The sequence below is a fragment of the Epargyreus clarus genome, unplaced genomic scaffold, assembly GCF_041222505.1.
Source record: "Epargyreus clarus isolate Ecla_fem2 unplaced genomic scaffold, WU_Ecla_fem_2.2 ptg000004l, whole genome shotgun sequence".
Classification (NCBI taxonomy): Eukaryota; Metazoa; Arthropoda; class Insecta; order Lepidoptera; family Hesperiidae; genus Epargyreus; species Epargyreus clarus.
This window is the reverse complement of record NW_027332212.1, coordinates 14,144,685-14,162,422: the sequence shown is the minus strand read 5'-3', so window position 1 is coordinate 14,162,422 and position 17,738 is coordinate 14,144,685. Positions and strand designations below refer to the sequence as shown.

Below are 17,738 nucleotides of genomic sequence, written 5' to 3'. Positions count from 1 at the left end.
GTTATAACGAATATGAACTGTTGCAGCTTTGAAATGCACATCCCTAATGTCAACAGATTGACAGTCTTTTTAGAGCGGTGCGTTTGTCAACCATTTGTCACGAATTCGCGTTCTCAAAGCAACACGTTCGTGCAGATGTGGTTATTGTGGCTAAATAAATAGAAATAATAGTTTTACGACACAATGACTGACACGGAACCGCAAAATGACGCTGGGGATCAGCCGCAGGAGAAATCCGCGAAGCAGCTGGAGAAGGAAGCTAAAAAAGCCGCTAAACTGGAGAAATTGAAAGCCAAGTTGGACAAGAAGAGCACCGCGCCAGCTGGACAGAAAGATAAGCCTGAGGTTGTATATTATTCTTATTAATTTATAGCGCGAAATAAACTATACTTATTTTTATCACATAGATACTCTTTTTCGGTTCAGATAAATTATTTGGTGCGCAAGTGAAAGGAATATTACGTGCATTGTTCAGGACATTGCATCACGTAGATTACCTGCGATACTGAGAATAATAAATGTAATGGTTATACCTGCTGCTCTTAAGAATTCGTTCCAGTATGCATACATACTGGCATACATACTTCTGAACCTAAATATAGTTCTAATTTGTTTAATGCATAATTGTAAAACTAAATTCTGATTCTCCATATGTTATGTATGTGTGGCCGCAGTAATATTTATGTCTTAATGTTGCACATGTGTCTTCCTACAACTTTACAGTGTACTCTACAGCACTGCAGATTGCTAGAGAAAGGTATAGAGTGTCTAACCTGTGTCATATGCTTCCACATCCTTACATGAGATCTGATAATGTTCAATAACCATTTTTCAATGTTAACGGCATAGCTATCTCCCTGTTGAAGGTTGTAAAAGCCTTTGTGGTTCAACTCCGCCGGCACCACTGCTTAACAGCAGTGTTAAGTGCTGCTGTGTTCTGGTTTGAAGGGTTTGGTAACGGAGACATACTTTTCTGAGGCTTTACAGCTTAGTCCTTATGGGTAACAGCGCATCTGTGGCCGACCTCCTGCACCAATATCGAATCCTATTTAGAGTCGATTACAGATGTCCATGGGCGGCAGGAGCCACTTACCATCGGGTGGACTGCATGCTCGCTTCGCTATACTACATATTTAAAAAAAAAAATGTGAGAACATTAAAACTTACTACTTTTTGACACCAATACAATGGGTTTTTACCCACTGTTTCTTAACTTTGTAGATCAATTACAATCTACACAACCCACAGATCTGTAGCTCCTAAAGCCCAAGTAGCAAATCCAGATATGATTATTAATTTTACACCAAATTAATAATGTTATATATAAATTTCAGAAAAAGGTAAAAGAAGTGAAAGAGAGTGCAGTATACACAGCAACTACTGCCCCGGGGGAGAAGAAGGATATTTCAGGTCCCATGCCGGATGCTTACAGCCCCAAGTTTGTGGAGGCAGCCTGGTATGCTTGGTGGGAGAAGCAGGGCTTCTTTAAGCCTGAGTATGGGGTAAGTTCATGTATGTATTTGTGTAACAAAGCTATATACCCAATATAGCTTTGTTAAAGAAGGTATGCAAAAACAGTACTAGTAGTAGTAAGAGTCAGTAAAAAAAAAGGTCAGCGCTGGTCTGGGTATTAGTCTAGTCAAAGTTGAGTCACAGGTGAATTGTTAAAGAGAGTGTCAGGAATAAATGATAACTGAATTTAGTCTGACAAAAAAAAAAACTACTTTGAAGAAATTTTTATTCCTTGCCTATGCTGTTGGGGGTACTTATAAGACGGTATTATAAGGTTTTCGGGATAAAGTGTATCCTACAGTCTTTTCTTGACCCCTGACAATATGTATAAAAAATTTCATCATACAACATACAAACTCACTTTCGAATTTATAATATAAGTTAAAATTAACAACATTTTAATGTTTTTGTAGAGGAAATCGGTACTGGAGGAAAATCCAAAAGGCAAGTTTGTGATGGTAATCCCACCACCCAATGTTACCGGCACACTACATCTCGGACATGCTCTCACAAATGCTGTTGAGGATGCTATCACTAGATGGCATAGGTAGGTGTTCTTACTATTTATGTGACAATGATTTTTTATTTGAAGTAATTTTGAAATCAGTTATGTATTGTTAAATATAACCTTTGGGGAAAAGACTTAAGGCAAATAATGAACTTTTCCTCATTACTATTTTTAATTTCAATAGAATTATTTTATCAATATTGATATGATTAAGTTTTAACCTTCATTTCCTTTACATAATATAACACTTTTTATCCAATGGATGCATTGCTGATGGATATTATACCAGATGATTTCAAATGTATTCGAACTATGTTATTATAACATTTTAAGTCATGAATTTTTAAAGAGAAAGAACATATAATTTGAGTGCCTGGAGAAAAAGTAATTATATAAGTGTAGATTATGTATGTGTAAAATATAAGTGTATATAAAGATGTTGTGTCCATTGTAGGATGAATGGTCGCACAACTCTTTGGAACCCCGGCTGCGACCACGCTGGCATTGCTACCCAGGTGGTAGTGGAAAAGAAGATTTGGCGTGAGGAGCAGCTCACGAGACACGACCTGGGCCGCGAGGAGTTCATCAAGCGCGTTTGGCAGTGGAAGGAAGAGTAAGTGGCCTGATAACAAACTTTGAAGAGAGTGCGAGGAGAAAGATTTATAAAGGTGGTAGAACTTTCCGTGCTTCTACTTCCCAGGTGGCACCGTCATACCTAAATCGGCCTCATAACAGAGTTAAGTTAAGGCTGTGTTAATAGCTGCTGTGTTCTGGTTTCAAGGGTGTGGTAAGAGAGACATAGGCATTTTCCGAGGCGTGCCAGCTTAGTTCTCAGGCGTAAAGTTCAGCCTCCAAGCGAAGGTTTAAGTTTTAGCAGTAGAGGTCTTGAATAACCTATGAATATTTCTTAAATTAAGTTTCTTCATCTCAAATGGCCCCAACAATCCATCGTTAAGTGTTAGCAAATTCGTTTGATATGAGTTTAAAACAAAAGTAAATTAACGCCTAATATCATACTTTTAACTATAATAACAATAAATTATTTCAACAGGAAAGGCGGCAGAATCTCCGAGCAGCTCCGTTCCCTCGGCTCGTCGGTCGACTGGTCGCGCGAGCGGTTCACTATGGATCCGATAATGTGTCGGGCGGTCAATGAAGCGTTTATCCGACTGCACGACGCTGGTGACATCTACCGCGCCAACCGGTTGGTCAACTGGTCGTGTGCGCTGAAGAGTGCTATCTCGGACATCGAGGTGGATAAGGTTGAGCTGCCCGGTCGTACTATGCTGTCTATTCCGGGGTATGAACAGAAGGTAAGAATGATGTATATGCATCAAAATTAAGTACATAAGGAGCTCAAATTTTGTGACAGTTTTCATGGCTTCCAATCCTATTAAGAATGGGTTATGGAATTTTACACGTAGCAATGATTACATACCTTAAGAAAACCTATATGGTTTCATTTATGCCTGTGAATGTACAAAATCATTTTTGTACTTTTGGTAATAAATGAATTTTGGGACCTATACTTCATTTAGGAATAAAAGGTTATTCTTTAAAAATTAGTGTTGTAGCAATTCATATGAATCTTGATGAAATATGTCAAAAGCTGTAAAATATATCACTTGTGGGGTTAAAGTTCTTAATATTTACACATAATATGGTATCTTCAACATTTTCTCTGTAGCTTGAGGAAATGACAATGGATGCCATTGTAGCACATTAGCTTGGATGTATTTAAGCGCGTTATGACGTTATGTCGACCCGCGTGGCAGAGCGGTCACCATACCGGTCTGACACGCAAAGGGTTCCGGGTTCGATTCCCGGCCAGACAGATATCTGAATAATTAATTTGGATATCTGTTCTGGGTCTGGGTGTTTCATTATTCGTCTTTGTGTGTGTCCATGGCATACACAACAGAGGGAATCCTAGTGTGGGGCTTTGAGTGTAGAAAGCGTCTAAACATTATCCACTACTTCACATTACTTACTAAGTCCAATTCTAATTACCCAACACCAGGTGGAGTTCGGTGTGCTGGTGCTGTTCTCGTACCGCGCGGTGGACAGCGACGAGGAGCTGGTGGTGGCCACCACGCGCATCGAGACCATGCTGGGCGACGTGGCCGTGGCTGTCAACCCCAAGGATGAGAGGTACACTTAATTTTATTAACATTTGCTCGTAGCTCAGCTTAAAAATTTATTGTAGTTGCCTTTTTTTTTAATATTAAAATGTACTTTGAAGTTCAAGTTAGGCAATTATCCTATTGATATTGTAGGCTTTGATTTTTTGTCTGTTAATATTATCGTAATTGAATATAATGTAAATTAATTGATTTTCTAAAAGTGATTCCTATAACATTATTTTAGAATAAATATTTTGACAATGACTACATTAAAATGTTACAAACATTTTAGTATGTTACGGGGACTTGTTATACGAGTTTTAATTTTTTTTTATTGCCTATATATTGACCGAGTTGCATGTATCGCAGTTACGCTGAAACAGTTTCTGTTTCGCAAAATATGCTTACGAAAAAAAAACTATCTTAAGTAAGTGTAATTAACATTGCATCAACTTACAGGTATAAACACCTAGTGGGGAAATATTTGACGCATCCCATACTGAACAGGAAGATGCCAGTCATAGCTGATGACTATGTGGACATGAACTTTGGAACAGGTAACTTATCTTGCACTGGTTGCTTATTACTCTCACAGTATTGATAATATCGACGCACCTATACTGCGAAATTTGTAAATTTTGTAAGTAACTTTGTTTAAAGCACTGTATGTGTTCTTAATAAAATAAAATACAAATATAGCCGAGTATAGAAGCTCCTCCTATTTTACATCAGTTAAAAATAGAACACTGCATATGAGCTATTGTATTTAATCTTATGAGTTATCTATAAAGAATAAAAAAACTACAGGAGTTTTTTATTTTTAATTAAAAACGCACACACCGAGAAGAATAACAAAATGCAAAGGAGAATTTATTAATGCTACACCAATAAAAACATTTAATTTCCTTACATTTAAATCAAACCAACAAACATTCAGAAAGATATGTTCACGTTTACCTAACCGGGGATAGAACCAGAATCTCTCATTAGATATCTATACAAACCATGTATGTGTAGGTGCGGTGAAGATAACCCCGGCGCACGACCCCAACGACTACGAGATCGGCAAGCGGCACGAGCTGCCCTTCATCACCATCTTCGACGACGAGGGCAAGCTGCTCGACAACTGCGGGCCCTTCGCGGTTAGTCCATTTACACTATTTATACAATTTCTGGATTTGTTTACAAGATTTTTTGTAGATGTTCATAGTTTAGACAGTTATTTGTAAGTTATAATAGTAGGTTAGTGTTTTTGTAGTCTAATTTGAAGATTGTGCTAAGACAGAGACGTATATCAGATAATGGGACTTTCTAACTTAGTCTCTAGGGAGAACAGAGCATTTTGGGTCAGGCCTTAAATTTTTATTTGGCGATGTGCAGATTTGTTCATAAACGGCAGTAACTATGCTAGTAAGTTAATGCTAGACCGCTATTTTCAATCCATACTATAGTGCTACCGCAGTTAAATATACAAAGTTCTTCAAAATGACATTTTTTTAATTTTTTTTTCATAATCCCATACTAGGTTTTCCATGTCGTTTTAAACCAGCACAAAAATCTAAATTCATAATTAAGATATTTTTTTGGTTGGAGTTCAAAGCCACAACTTTGCATATATGTCAAAAAACTTTAAAATTACAAAATTCTAAAAGTACTTATAGTCGTCTGACTAGGGATCGAACTCGGGAATCTATGCATAATACTTAAATGCATCTTACTGTATCCCAGGGTCTGAAGCGTTTCGATGCGCGTCGCGAGGTGTCGCTGGCGCTGCAGCGGCTGGGCCGCTACCGCGAGAGCCGCGACCACGCCATGGTGGTGCCGCGCTGCAGCCGCTCCAAGGATGTCGTGGAACCCATGCTTAAACCACAATGGTTAGTATTGCATATAACAGTGAACGTTGTGAATACAATAATAATGTTACGAACAGCTATAGATTTTTAATAATAAGCGTAAGTTAAGTTAAGTCTAAGGTGGTAGAACCCTTTGTGGTTCAACTCCGGCGGCACCACCGCCACACCTATTTCTGTCTAATAACAGCAGTGTTAGGCGCTGCTGTGTTCCGGTTTGAAGGGTGTGGTAAGGGAGACATACTTTTTCCAGGCGTTCCGGCTTGGTCCTCAGGGACAACGGCACATGTGTGTCCGACCTCAGGTAGGAATATCTAATCCTGTCTGGGGTTGATTACAAATGTCCATGGGCGGCAGTAGCCACTTACAAACAGGTGGACTGCATGCTCGTCTGCTACTTCTATATTATAAAAAAAAGTTAGTTTTCTAATGTCAATAACTCAGAAACTAAGTACCTAACATAAAGCAAAAATATTTTTGAAACTGAAACTGAACTGAAATGAAAGAGATGAAATTTTGACCAACTAAGTAAACTCTTCATCATTTAAAATAGAAAAAAGATATGTAGTAACTAAGTACATACAAAAACATAATGAGACTAGCCTCCGTAAAAAAACTCATTCAAAGAAATTAAATTTAATTGAAATAAAATACTTTTTTTTAAATAATACGAAAAAAAAGGCGCTAAAAAATTTTTTTTTATTTAATGTAAATTTTAATTTACCTTTCGCCTGTCTTCAGGTACATAAGATGCGGGAGCATGGCAGCGGACGCTATAACCGCAGTGCGTTCTGGTGCTCTGCGCATAGTGCCCGATGTCCACGAGAAGACCTGGTACCACTGGATGGAGGGCATCCGCGACTGGTGCATCTCGCGACAACTCTGGTGGGGACACCGCATACCCGCTTATCGTGTTAAGCTACTTGAGGTCGAAGTGAGTTTACAGAGACTTAATATTATTTTTGTATTTAAAATTAATGGTTTATTGTGGTTATGGTTTTCGGATATTTGAGAGAAAATCTATTTGTTTTTATTGATAAATAGTGGTATTTTAAAGGAAAATGAACTTAATGTCATGATGTACTTTTCAGACTGTATTTTTACAGTAAGATAATTTTATATTAATATTAAGTAAAATTGGGTCTTTTTTTTTAATTTGTGTGTTTAATATAAAATTGTAAACACCTTAGTTTAACAAAAAAAATACTGAGGTGCTTCATACCATAGAAGTTAACGACTTGTTAAAAATCCGTCGCTGAGCTATGGTATATCACCATTTAATTCCTAAAAATATAGTTACAAATTAGTATAGGCTGTTGCGAATGTGGTTGTATGGTGATGGTATAACATGGTTGTGGGTGATAAGGAGCTGGAGCCGAGCGCGCCGCGCCGCCGCTACTCGCGCTCGGGTCGCCGCAAGCCCCGCCCCCGCCCGCGCGGCCCCGCCCACCGCCCCGCCCCCCGCGCCGTACGTACGGACCCTACACCCCGCCCCTCTGCTGCACCGTGCTGTGTTACGTTCTGTTGCGCTTGCTAGTCGGTTAGGCGTTGACCTACTTGGAGGATGTCGGGTTTATTAATTAATTCGCGGAGAAAAACCATTTCCTAATTGGCATAATATATGAAGTTGCTTTTCAACAGTTTCGTTGCTAAGCAACTTTGTGTTGAGATTAATATTTCTTAAATAAAGTGTCTTAATATAAAACTTTTAACACAGCTGCTAAAACAACATGACTAAATTTCATTTGCATTGTTTATTAGTGCATATGTGTTTATTATATTTCATTTCAAATCAACACAATGATAACGGTAAAGAAAAAATAACATATTATGTTTCAGTTATGCATCGTAATTTTTACGATTTATTTTACAAAAAGTGCTCAGTTGGTGATCAGTCAGAATCGGCTAAATGACAATTAACGGGCAATTGTTACACATTTATCATGTTGTTGCACTCTCCGACACTTATATACACTTATACACAACCCGACGTCCGGCTATTGGTAGGTCAATGTCTGGAAACATCCGAAATTCGTGACGAGAACGAGATTGCCTCCACCTTTATTTTTTGTTGCCGTGCTTTAGTATGTTTCGTATAGTATAGATCGATATTATAACCCTTGTCCCGTTTTATATGCACTTTTTATCATGACCATGATCACATAAGTATATTCGGATTATTTCCGATTTTTATCACATCGTTATAAATGAAACGCCTTGTGAAGCGGCGGTAATTATCGACGTTCAAAAATAATTATGTAAATAGATACTTTAAATAAAATTTGATTTATATATAATAATATTTTAAAATAATAAATTATTCGTGTGGCAATGACAATTACCATGTATTCGCACGCTTAAAGAACTATTGTATTTAGTCGTAATTTTATTATTTTATATTGCTCTAAGAACACAATTTGTTCACTTAAATAGAAGTTCTATTATTCAATTGAACTCAATTCACTATTCATTCTCGATCGAGTTGCATGATCTAAATAGAATTGACCCGCACATTTCAATAGAGTTGATGAATGATGATTGATAGGGCATGTAGCATTTCTATTTATGATCACGTAATAAGGAAAGTAAATATTTTTTATTATTAGTTACATTTCATATCTATTTTATAATTTATGTGACATATAACTATCATTCATACGAGTACAATCCCTAGAAAGTAGAAAGTGTTACATATTTTTAAATTAATTTTGAAGTTAAGCACGATATAGGTAGCAAACCTATTGAGGTTAGTAGATGTTACAGCTATTTTCTTTTTTTTTTCAAAATATTGACAGCAATTATAAGCATATTTATAATTCTTCTTTAATATGTTTTTTAATAAATGTAGATTTGATACAGTATTTTCAATTTCATACAAGTCCGTTGCATGTGTCAAAATCAAATTATATTTTTAATATACTTCATCAACATTCATTACTTTTAACAAACACGAATTAATTGTTAGTTCTTGCATGTTACTTAAGTATTATATTGTATGTATGAAACAAAAAATAATTTAATTAATATGTATATGTATTGTTGATATTCTCAAAAGAAACTTAACAGAAAGAAATTTAACAAAAATAGTTTACTTGATATGATCAAAAATATCCAAAAATTACTTGCAGAAGATTTCATTGGTTAATGATTCCTATTTTACAGATTTTTTAAGGTCCACTCGATATTGTTACTATCTTTTAAGTAATGTAGTCATGGATCACAGGGAAAAGACTATTGATATATTAATTTTGTAGGTATAGTATGACAGTGACATTTCGGTAATTTACCAGTTGAAAATAAAATCAAATCCTGAAAATGAAATTAATGTCAAATAAATCAATGACTCACGAAATAAAATATAAATATATAGTGTTAAAAACCTCGTAAGGATATTATTTAAAAACCAACTTTTTATAAGCCGAGAACCTTAACTTTCCAAAATAAATTAACAGAAACAATTGAACAGAAATGAGCCACAAAACTGGCAGAGTAACGTTCTTTACAAAGATCGGAAAATAACTACCCAGTAGCACTGTACCCAGTAGGCACTGGGTACAGTGCTGCCATGCCGCGGATTCGATCCGGCAAAAGGGCGCCGGTATACTGGTGGTCCGAACATATTGTGCAGCTGCGTACGGCTTGCCTGCAAGCCAGACGCAGGTATACCCGCGCCCGCAGGCGTCGGACCACTAGTGCCGAAGAGAAGGAGCAAAGGTACAGGGAGTACCGTGACTCGACTGTGGCACTTCAGGCTGCTATCTCGGACAGCAAGTCTCGAAGTTGGTCGGGACTATTGGATGGTCTGGACAGGGACCCGTGGGGACGCCCGTATAGAATGGTGTTAGGCAAGCTGCGCCCACGGGTTCCGCCGTTGACAGAGACCCTCGATCCCGACTTTGTCGCAGAAGTCATGGAAAACCTGTTTCCTTGCCCTTCGGATGGCCCTGATGCCGTGAACGGAGTATTGGTCCCGTCTGTGTGGTCAGAGACGCACAATGTTACCGAGGCTGAGCTGGAGTGGGCGGTAAAACGGCTGGCCGCGAAAAACACTGCCCCAGGCCCAGACGGAATCCCAGGTCAGGCTTGGGTAGTTGCGTTGCCCGTGTTGGGGGAAAGATTGCGGCGCCTCTTTACCAACTGCCTTCGTTTTGGGAAGTTCCCTGCGCAATGGAGGGTAGCGAAGATGGTGCTCCTGCACAAGGCGGGTCGCCCCATGGACTCACCAGCGTCCTACAGGCCGATATGTCTGCTGAATGAGGCAGGAAAGATCTTCGAGCGGATAATTGCCGTTCGCGTCAGCAGACATCTATCGTGCATTGGCCCGGACCTGTCCGACAATCAGTTTGGTTTCCGCGTTGGGCGCTCGACAATAGACGCCGTTCTTCGCGTCCGAGCGCTCACGGAGAGGGCTTTTTCCAGAGGCAGAGTAGTCTTGGCAATAAGTCTTGACATAGTTAATGCCTTTAACTCTCTGCCCTGGAAAGCGATAAGGGAGGCCCTCGTACATCATCAGGTGCCTCCCTATTTGCGAAACGTTTTGGCGGCCTATCTGTCGGACAGGAACGTCATCTATCCGGGCCGATACGGAAGAGTCCATGAAAGGGGCGTCGTGTGCGGAGTTCCGCAGGGGTCAGTATTAGGGCCACTGCTTTGGAACCTCGCATACGATATAGTGCTGCGCACAGCGCTTCCTGTAGGAGTCACCATCGTTTGCTACGCAGACGACACCTTGGTCCTGGCGGAGGGAGAGTCCTATGAAAGGACGGCGAGGTTAGCCGAACTGGGAGTGGCACGCGTTGTTGACCAAATAAACGCCTTGGGTCTTCGCATAGCATCGAGCAAGACCGAGGCGTTATGGTTCCACGGCCTAAGGCCGAATGTGAGACCACCCTGCATGTCAGTGCGGGTAGGTGACGCAGTCATTGAAGTGGGCAGATACTTAAAGTATCTCGGGCTAGTGTTGGATAGCCGCTGGAATTTCGACGAGCATTTTAGCCGTCTCGTCCCCCGGATTCATAAGGTAGCGGGTGCGTTGCATAGACTGCTGCCTAATCTCGGGGGACCGAAGGAGGAAGTCCGTCGCCTCTACGCAGGTGTCGTGCACTCTGTCGCGCTCTACGGTGCACCCGTATGGTCGCAAAGACTGTCGGGCTGCCGGCGCCGCGCGGCCAAATTGAATGCCGCGCAGCGTTTGATCGCGATCAGAGTCGCGCGTGGGTACCGTACAATATCGTACGAGGCGGCTACACTCCTGGGGCGGTTCCCGCCCCTGGACATTCTGGCGGATATGACCGCAGAGATCTTCTTTAAGATCCGCGGTCTCCGCCAGAGGGCTGATCCTCAGACGGTTAAAATGCTTCGGACGAGAGCCAGCTGGCGCGCGTTAAGACGCTGGCGTGAGCGGCTACAGGAGCCACGGGGCGCACGCCAACGTGTAGTCCGTGCAGTACTGCCCAACTTCCGAGCATGGCTCAAAAGGAGGAAATGCGTCACCTACCGGCTGACACAGATGCTCACCGGACATGGCTGCTTCGGTGAGTATCTGCATAGAATAGGCAGGGAAGCGACAGCGCAGTGCCACCACTGCGGGCATGCCCAGGATTCCGCGCAGCACACGCTCGAGCACTGTCCAGCGTGGCAGTCCGAGCGGCGGATCCTGGTGCAACGGATAGGACCAGACCTCTCCCCGGAGGCTGTCGTCGCGGCAATGGTCCGTTCTGGCGAGGCGTGGGATAGCGTGGTTGCATTCTGCGAGCGCGTTATGCTCACCAAGGAGGACGCCGAACGGGCCAGGGAGCGCACCGATCCCGCGCGGAGAAGGAGGCGCCGAAGGCGCAGATAGCGCCTCCCGGCGCGGTGTCCCTGTAGTCCCGGGACTAGAATAGGGCTACGGTATCCCCTGCCTGTCGTAAGAGGCGACTAAAAGGGGGCTTCCGGGGTTGCGGGTGGCAAGATTGGGAGGTCGAGCCGCCCGGTAAGCAACTCCGGGAAGGACGGCGGTGTGTGTGGTCGCATACCGTCGTAAACACCAGACGGTGTGGCGAGTCCTGGAGCTTACCTGGGTGGAGCCCGAAGGGGCGACGCGTTCAGAGGTCTCCGGTTGCGTTCCGTAGGAGATCCCGGAGTCCTCTTGGCAACGTAGAGGAAGGCCACCGGGGGGGTTTTAGTGCGGTAAAAATCCCACATAACCCTGTGTCGCTCCCACGGCACCGGGTACCTTTTGAAGGTTTCCCCCTCGTAAACAAAAAAAAAAAAAAAAAAAGGCACTGGGTACAGTGCCCTTTTATACGCCCACTTTTAGTTAATACCCGCATTTGACAATTAAAGTTTCTTACCCTTACCATCATTTCTAACAATAGATTATTGACACATTTCAATACCAAACTTGTATTGGTTCTAGAGCGACGAAGAGCTGTGGGTGTCCGCCCACTCGCCGGCCGAGGCGCTGCTGAAGGCGGAGCAGCGGTTCAAGATGTCGGCTGATAAGATCTCACTAACAAGGGACGAAGATGTGTTGGACACTTGGTTCTCGTCTGGACTCTTCCCCTTCTCTATATTCGGATGGCCGGATAATACTGACGATCTGCGGGTCAGTTATGGAGCTCTAATGCAAGATATGCAAACTAATTACACTAATTATTTAACTAATTAATTGACAGATTAAAAATATCTTAAGTCGTCGAGAGATAGCAAAACATCTGTGACCAACATTAATTGGTTGGATGTTGGGTTGGATGGATTGATAATCAATTTTGAGTGTTTATTATAGATGTCACTGCATTCTCATTTGTTACTTTATATTTAGTTAAAATACATATAATTGACTTTGCATTTTTATAATACACGAGTAGCGGACGAACATGGGTGGTAAGTGGGTACTGTCGCCCGAACATCTGTGATCAACCCTAGATAGGATTAGATTTTACCTGAGGTTGGACACGCCGCTACCCCTGATTACAAAGCTGAAATCGTATCTCGGTTTTAGTTCTCCCTTACAAATACAGCCGCGCTTAACACTGCTATTACGAGTCAGAAATAGACGTGGTCTACTCTGGAATCTACTTACAAAAGTTCTACTACCTTAAAATTTACATACTCAGATATCGTGTAAGGTGAGCCTTGTGTGTGTCAATTCAACCTGCACTTTGAATTCCAGGCGTTCTACCCGGGCACACTGCTGGAAACAGGACATGATATCCTGTTCTTCTGGGTGGCAAGAATGGTGTTCTTCGGGCAGCGCCTTCTTGGGAAACTACCATTCAAGTATGTTACTCTTATATTTCACTGTTTTAAGACTATTTTTATTCGTAACAATGAATATTGGCGTATTTTTTTTTTTATGTCTTCCCATAATATTAAGATAGAACATTCTTCGAAATATTGTGAGAGAAAAAAAGGCTAATACAAGTAAAGTGAATAAAAGCGGATGAAGAGTAAAATTACAATTAAATTATATATCAATATTTACGTAACATAATATTATGCTAGTGTTATGAAAACTTTTGATATTTATGATTCAGGTTTCTAACAAATGTTTCTTATTTTTTACATTCACTTAGTAATATCTTTATAATTTTTCTCAGGGAGATATACCTGCACCCGATAGTCCGCGACGCCCACGGTCGTAAGATGTCCAAGTCGCTGGGCAACGTGGTGGACCCCGTGGACGTGGTGCGCGGAGTATCGCTGGCCCAGCTTCACGCCGGCCTGCGGGACTCGAACCTGGACCCGCGCGAGATCGAGAAGGCCGAGCAGGGACAGAAGCAGGACTACCCGAATGGCATACCGGAGTGTGGGACTGATGCGTTGAGGTGAGTGTGTTGTGCGTATTTGGCTTTATTGCTGGATACAATTTGCCCGTAAAACGATATTAACATAGTTGCCTCCGCTTAGCGAGTAGACTAAACTTCGTTATGAAAGCTTCATCTTCATTGAACTGTGCCATGTGAATATTATTATCCGAAGTAAATATATTAGAAGTCCTTTCTCTCAAACGAACATAATCTTGTATAAAAATGTCTACAAGAATATGATAAATTTTTTTCAGCAAATGAATATTGTTATCTTTAATTCTTTCACATATCTCCAGATTTTGTTTATTTGTAATAAAAGGGTCCAAATGAAAATGTTTCATTGATGACATCATTATTTTAATTTATAGCATTGTATCAACATCGTATTTTGATGTCTATATACAATTATATTTGCCTTCAGACATTTTGTCTTTAATTTATTACCAAACTTCATGTAACAATATGTTTTCTAGGTTTGGCCTTTGCGCTATGACGCAGGGCCGGGACTTGAATCTAGACATCCTGCGCGTGCAGGGCTACCGGTTCTTCTGCAACAAGCTGTGGAACGCCACCAAGTTCGCGCTGATGTACTTCCCTAAGGACACCGTTTACAAGGTAACCTTCCTACCACACTATGTTCGAGATCAGAATTTGACTGAAAAGTTACATGTTAGATGAAAGTATTCGTGAAATAAAACTATTTTTATTTAAGATATCGGTATTTTGCTCTGTTGTTCGGCTCGATAACAAGTGGCATGATATTTTTATGTATTTTTTTATTCCTCCACTGAATAGCAGGGATGACTATTTCTAATTTTATGGTTATACAATATTTCATTATTAAGATGATGTAAATATCACTAAATAGTAGTGATTCTTTCAATTGAGCTTGTAGTATGTGAAGTTTCTTAAACCAAACATACTTTTTTTGCTGTTAGTTGAATCATTTTTCAACATAATTCCAGGTGCATCCCCCGGCGCTCCCAACAGACCTGCGCCCGCTGGACCGTTGGATGCTGTCCCGCGTGTCGCTAGCGGCTCAGCGCGTGAACACCGGCTTCCAGCTGTACGACTTCCCCTCCGCCACTACGCACTGCTACAACCTGTGGCTGTACGACCTGTGCGATGTGTACTTGGTGAGGATAGCATTCATATTAACTATGAATATCTCTGTTAGATACTGAGATATTCCAAGGAAATCTTTCCTAATTTAAACAAAGTTCGTTCGTTAGACACATGTTCGTTAGATACCTTATGGTTCACTCTGGACTCTCCTGGAGTTGGATGCTTAATGTTTTAAATATTTAATGATCATATCAAAAAAATTAAGATGCGGTATTAAAATATTTTTTGTTTTTGGTGATTTTTCAATTACTGTCTTTTTAATGTCTTATAACAGTTACTGATGCCAATGGACTACTTTATTCACAATATTCTTTAGCTTGGTACTTTATTTAAAATATTAATATGTTATCAACGAAAATTTTCTACGTGTTACTGAGCATCGTATAATTAAAAAAGTCTTCTGTTTCTTTAGTTTGAAGTTTTTGTCTAAGTTTTTAACCGGATGGGTTTTGTTATGTAGCGTATACATAATTAAATACTGTATTTCTAGGAATACCTAAAGCCGGTGTTCGCGCAAGGTACCGAAGGAGAGAAGTCGGCCGCGCGTCGTACGCTGTACACGGCGCTGGAGTACGGGCTCAAGCTGCTCAGCCCCTTCATGCCCTTCCTCACCGAGGAGCTGTACCAGCGGCTGCCGCGCGAGGACACCTCCTGCCCCTCTATATGCGTCGCCAGTTATCCTACTGTGAGTTGTGTGACTTGCTAATAATAATAGTCTTAGAATGTCTGTCATTTCGAAGAACTAAAATTAGCGTTTAATTATTTTCCACTTCTATAAGACATGTGTTGATTGTAAGTCGTCAAGAGATGGCGCTACTATTACTCTGAGTCTCGAAGCCACGGCTATCGAAGTTAACAACTTTTTGCATGCAAATTTTCTTCAAATTCATTTTGGAACAATCAGTATTAGTGGAGATCAACCGCTCTCCAAATAATAGACTGAGGAAATTCTTTATATTTATTTCTTTGCCTATAAATTACTAGCTTTATATGTAATAACGTACGTTTATTATTTTGGTAGTTCTAGTACTCAATAACAACGTATCTACAATTGTTGACATTCAGGAAGCCGACACGCCGTGGCGCGACGAAGAGCTAGAGTCCCAAGTGGACACAGTGCTGAAGATGGTGCACGGCATCCGCTCCACGCGCGCGGAGTACGGTCTGAGCGCCCGGCAACGGACCGCCGTGCACGTGGTGACGAGCGAACAGGAGGCCTTGAAAGACCTGTTCAGAGATCTACAGGCGCTGGCCGCCAGCGAACTGCAGGAAGGTCCGCCGGAACCCGGCTGCGCTATACTCACCATCTCGGATAAGATCGAAGTGCATCTTGTTCTGAAGGTAGGGTTTGTGACGTTTTACGTGTTTAGTAGTGTACGTAAATAGGTCTGTGACCTAAATATTTGAAATAGGTATGACACATTTACTAAAAATGCAGTACTGGCTGTGCGGGATAGATTATTATGAAAATTAAACTTCAGAATGAATTACATTATTAGAATTGTCGTCTTTTTAAAGTGGTTTCACCTCTAAAAACTGTGAGAATTGATTAACTTTTTTCTTTTTTTCAGGGTCTTATCGATCCCCAGAAAGAGATCGCGAAATTAGAGAAGAAGAAGGATACGTTAACACAAACGATAAGTAAGTTGCAGCAGGCGATGGATGCCGAAGACTACGCCACAAAAGTACCAATTGACGTGCAAAAGATGAACACAGAGAAAATGGCCACGTCCCACGGAGAGATCGTGAAATTAGAACGAGCTATAGAGACTTTGAAACTCATGTAATGTAAAACCGTACAAATTGGGTAACAGAAACATACTTTTGCGAGGTGTTCCAGCATAGTCTTCAGGGGTAGCGGTGCATCCGTGTCCGACATCGGATAGGAATCTGATCTTATCTGGGCTTGATTACAGATGTTCATGGGCGGCAGTAGATACCATCAGGTTTTTTTTTTTTTTTATAATATAGGAGTAGCAGACGAGCATGCAGTCCACCTGATGGTAAGTGGCTACTGCCGCCCATGTAAACTGCATGCTCGTTTACTACTCCAATATTATATAAAAAAGAAAATAATAATGTATGTAAAGTTCCACTACCCTTTACGACATTAAAATACGACGAAGTAATTGTCGGAATGGTGAAATCCTTTGCGATTAATAACATTTTTTTCGATTATAAATGATCTTGACGTCCAAATTGGAATATGCCTAAAACGATCTATTGTTAAAAGTTTACCAGAATTAGCATTATTAAGTTCGCTGCTTCAAGCTCTCATAAAACCTTCTCAAATATTTTGTACTTTTTTATAAAATGCTTTTGCGAAAAAATTATCTTATTTTTCCATATTATAGTTGTCACAATTTAATAGCCCCATTCTGACACATGCCATCCCAATGTCATTAATGTCTTTAACTAACTTTTTAGTAGGCAGATTACGACTACGTGACGGTTAGAGCTTGCGGCTTCAAAGTGTTCGGAAGAAACCATAATCGATTAACTTTCAAATAATCTAAACTTAGAATTACCAATAACTAATTATTTATGCCTTTTTCATCATAACAATAATACAATAATCAAGACTGCTTCTTAATGAAGGATAAAACAAAAAAAAAATACACTTTACGAGCGATGCTTTATTTAATCTTCTAAAAATGATTAAATTAAAAAAAATAAGTACACTAGAATTTGTTTTCTTTTCTTCTTTTTATTGTATATTTAGATGATTTAGAAAAATATAGAATAAATATTCTGTTTACAAAATATTAAGTAATTTATACAATACCATGTGTGGTTGGGTTGTAAACGATTTGTCGTAAAAATCGGT

General features: G+C 40.5%; 1 protein-coding gene across 1 annotated transcript; it reads left to right on the top strand.

Moving 5' to 3' along the window:
- Nucleotides 1-67: 67 nt before the first annotated feature.
- ValRS (Valyl-tRNA synthetase) lies at nucleotides 68-16,854 on the top strand. Its single transcript, XM_073093482.1, has 19 exons — nucleotides 68-345; nucleotides 1,335-1,502; nucleotides 1,926-2,059; nucleotides 2,475-2,633; nucleotides 3,072-3,333; nucleotides 4,041-4,171; nucleotides 4,603-4,700; nucleotides 5,161-5,285; nucleotides 5,872-6,017; nucleotides 6,735-6,927; nucleotides 7,360-7,461; nucleotides 12,394-12,582; nucleotides 13,150-13,256; nucleotides 13,577-13,804; nucleotides 14,260-14,401; nucleotides 14,752-14,922; nucleotides 15,402-15,596; nucleotides 15,977-16,252; nucleotides 16,483-16,854. Exons 1-19 carry the CDS (start codon nucleotides 184-186, stop codon nucleotides 16,696-16,698), a joined length of 3,204 nt encoding a protein of 1,067 aa, XP_072949583.1. The 5' UTR covers nucleotides 68-183; the 3' UTR covers nucleotides 16,699-16,854.
- Nucleotides 16,855-17,738: the final 884 nt, after the last annotated feature.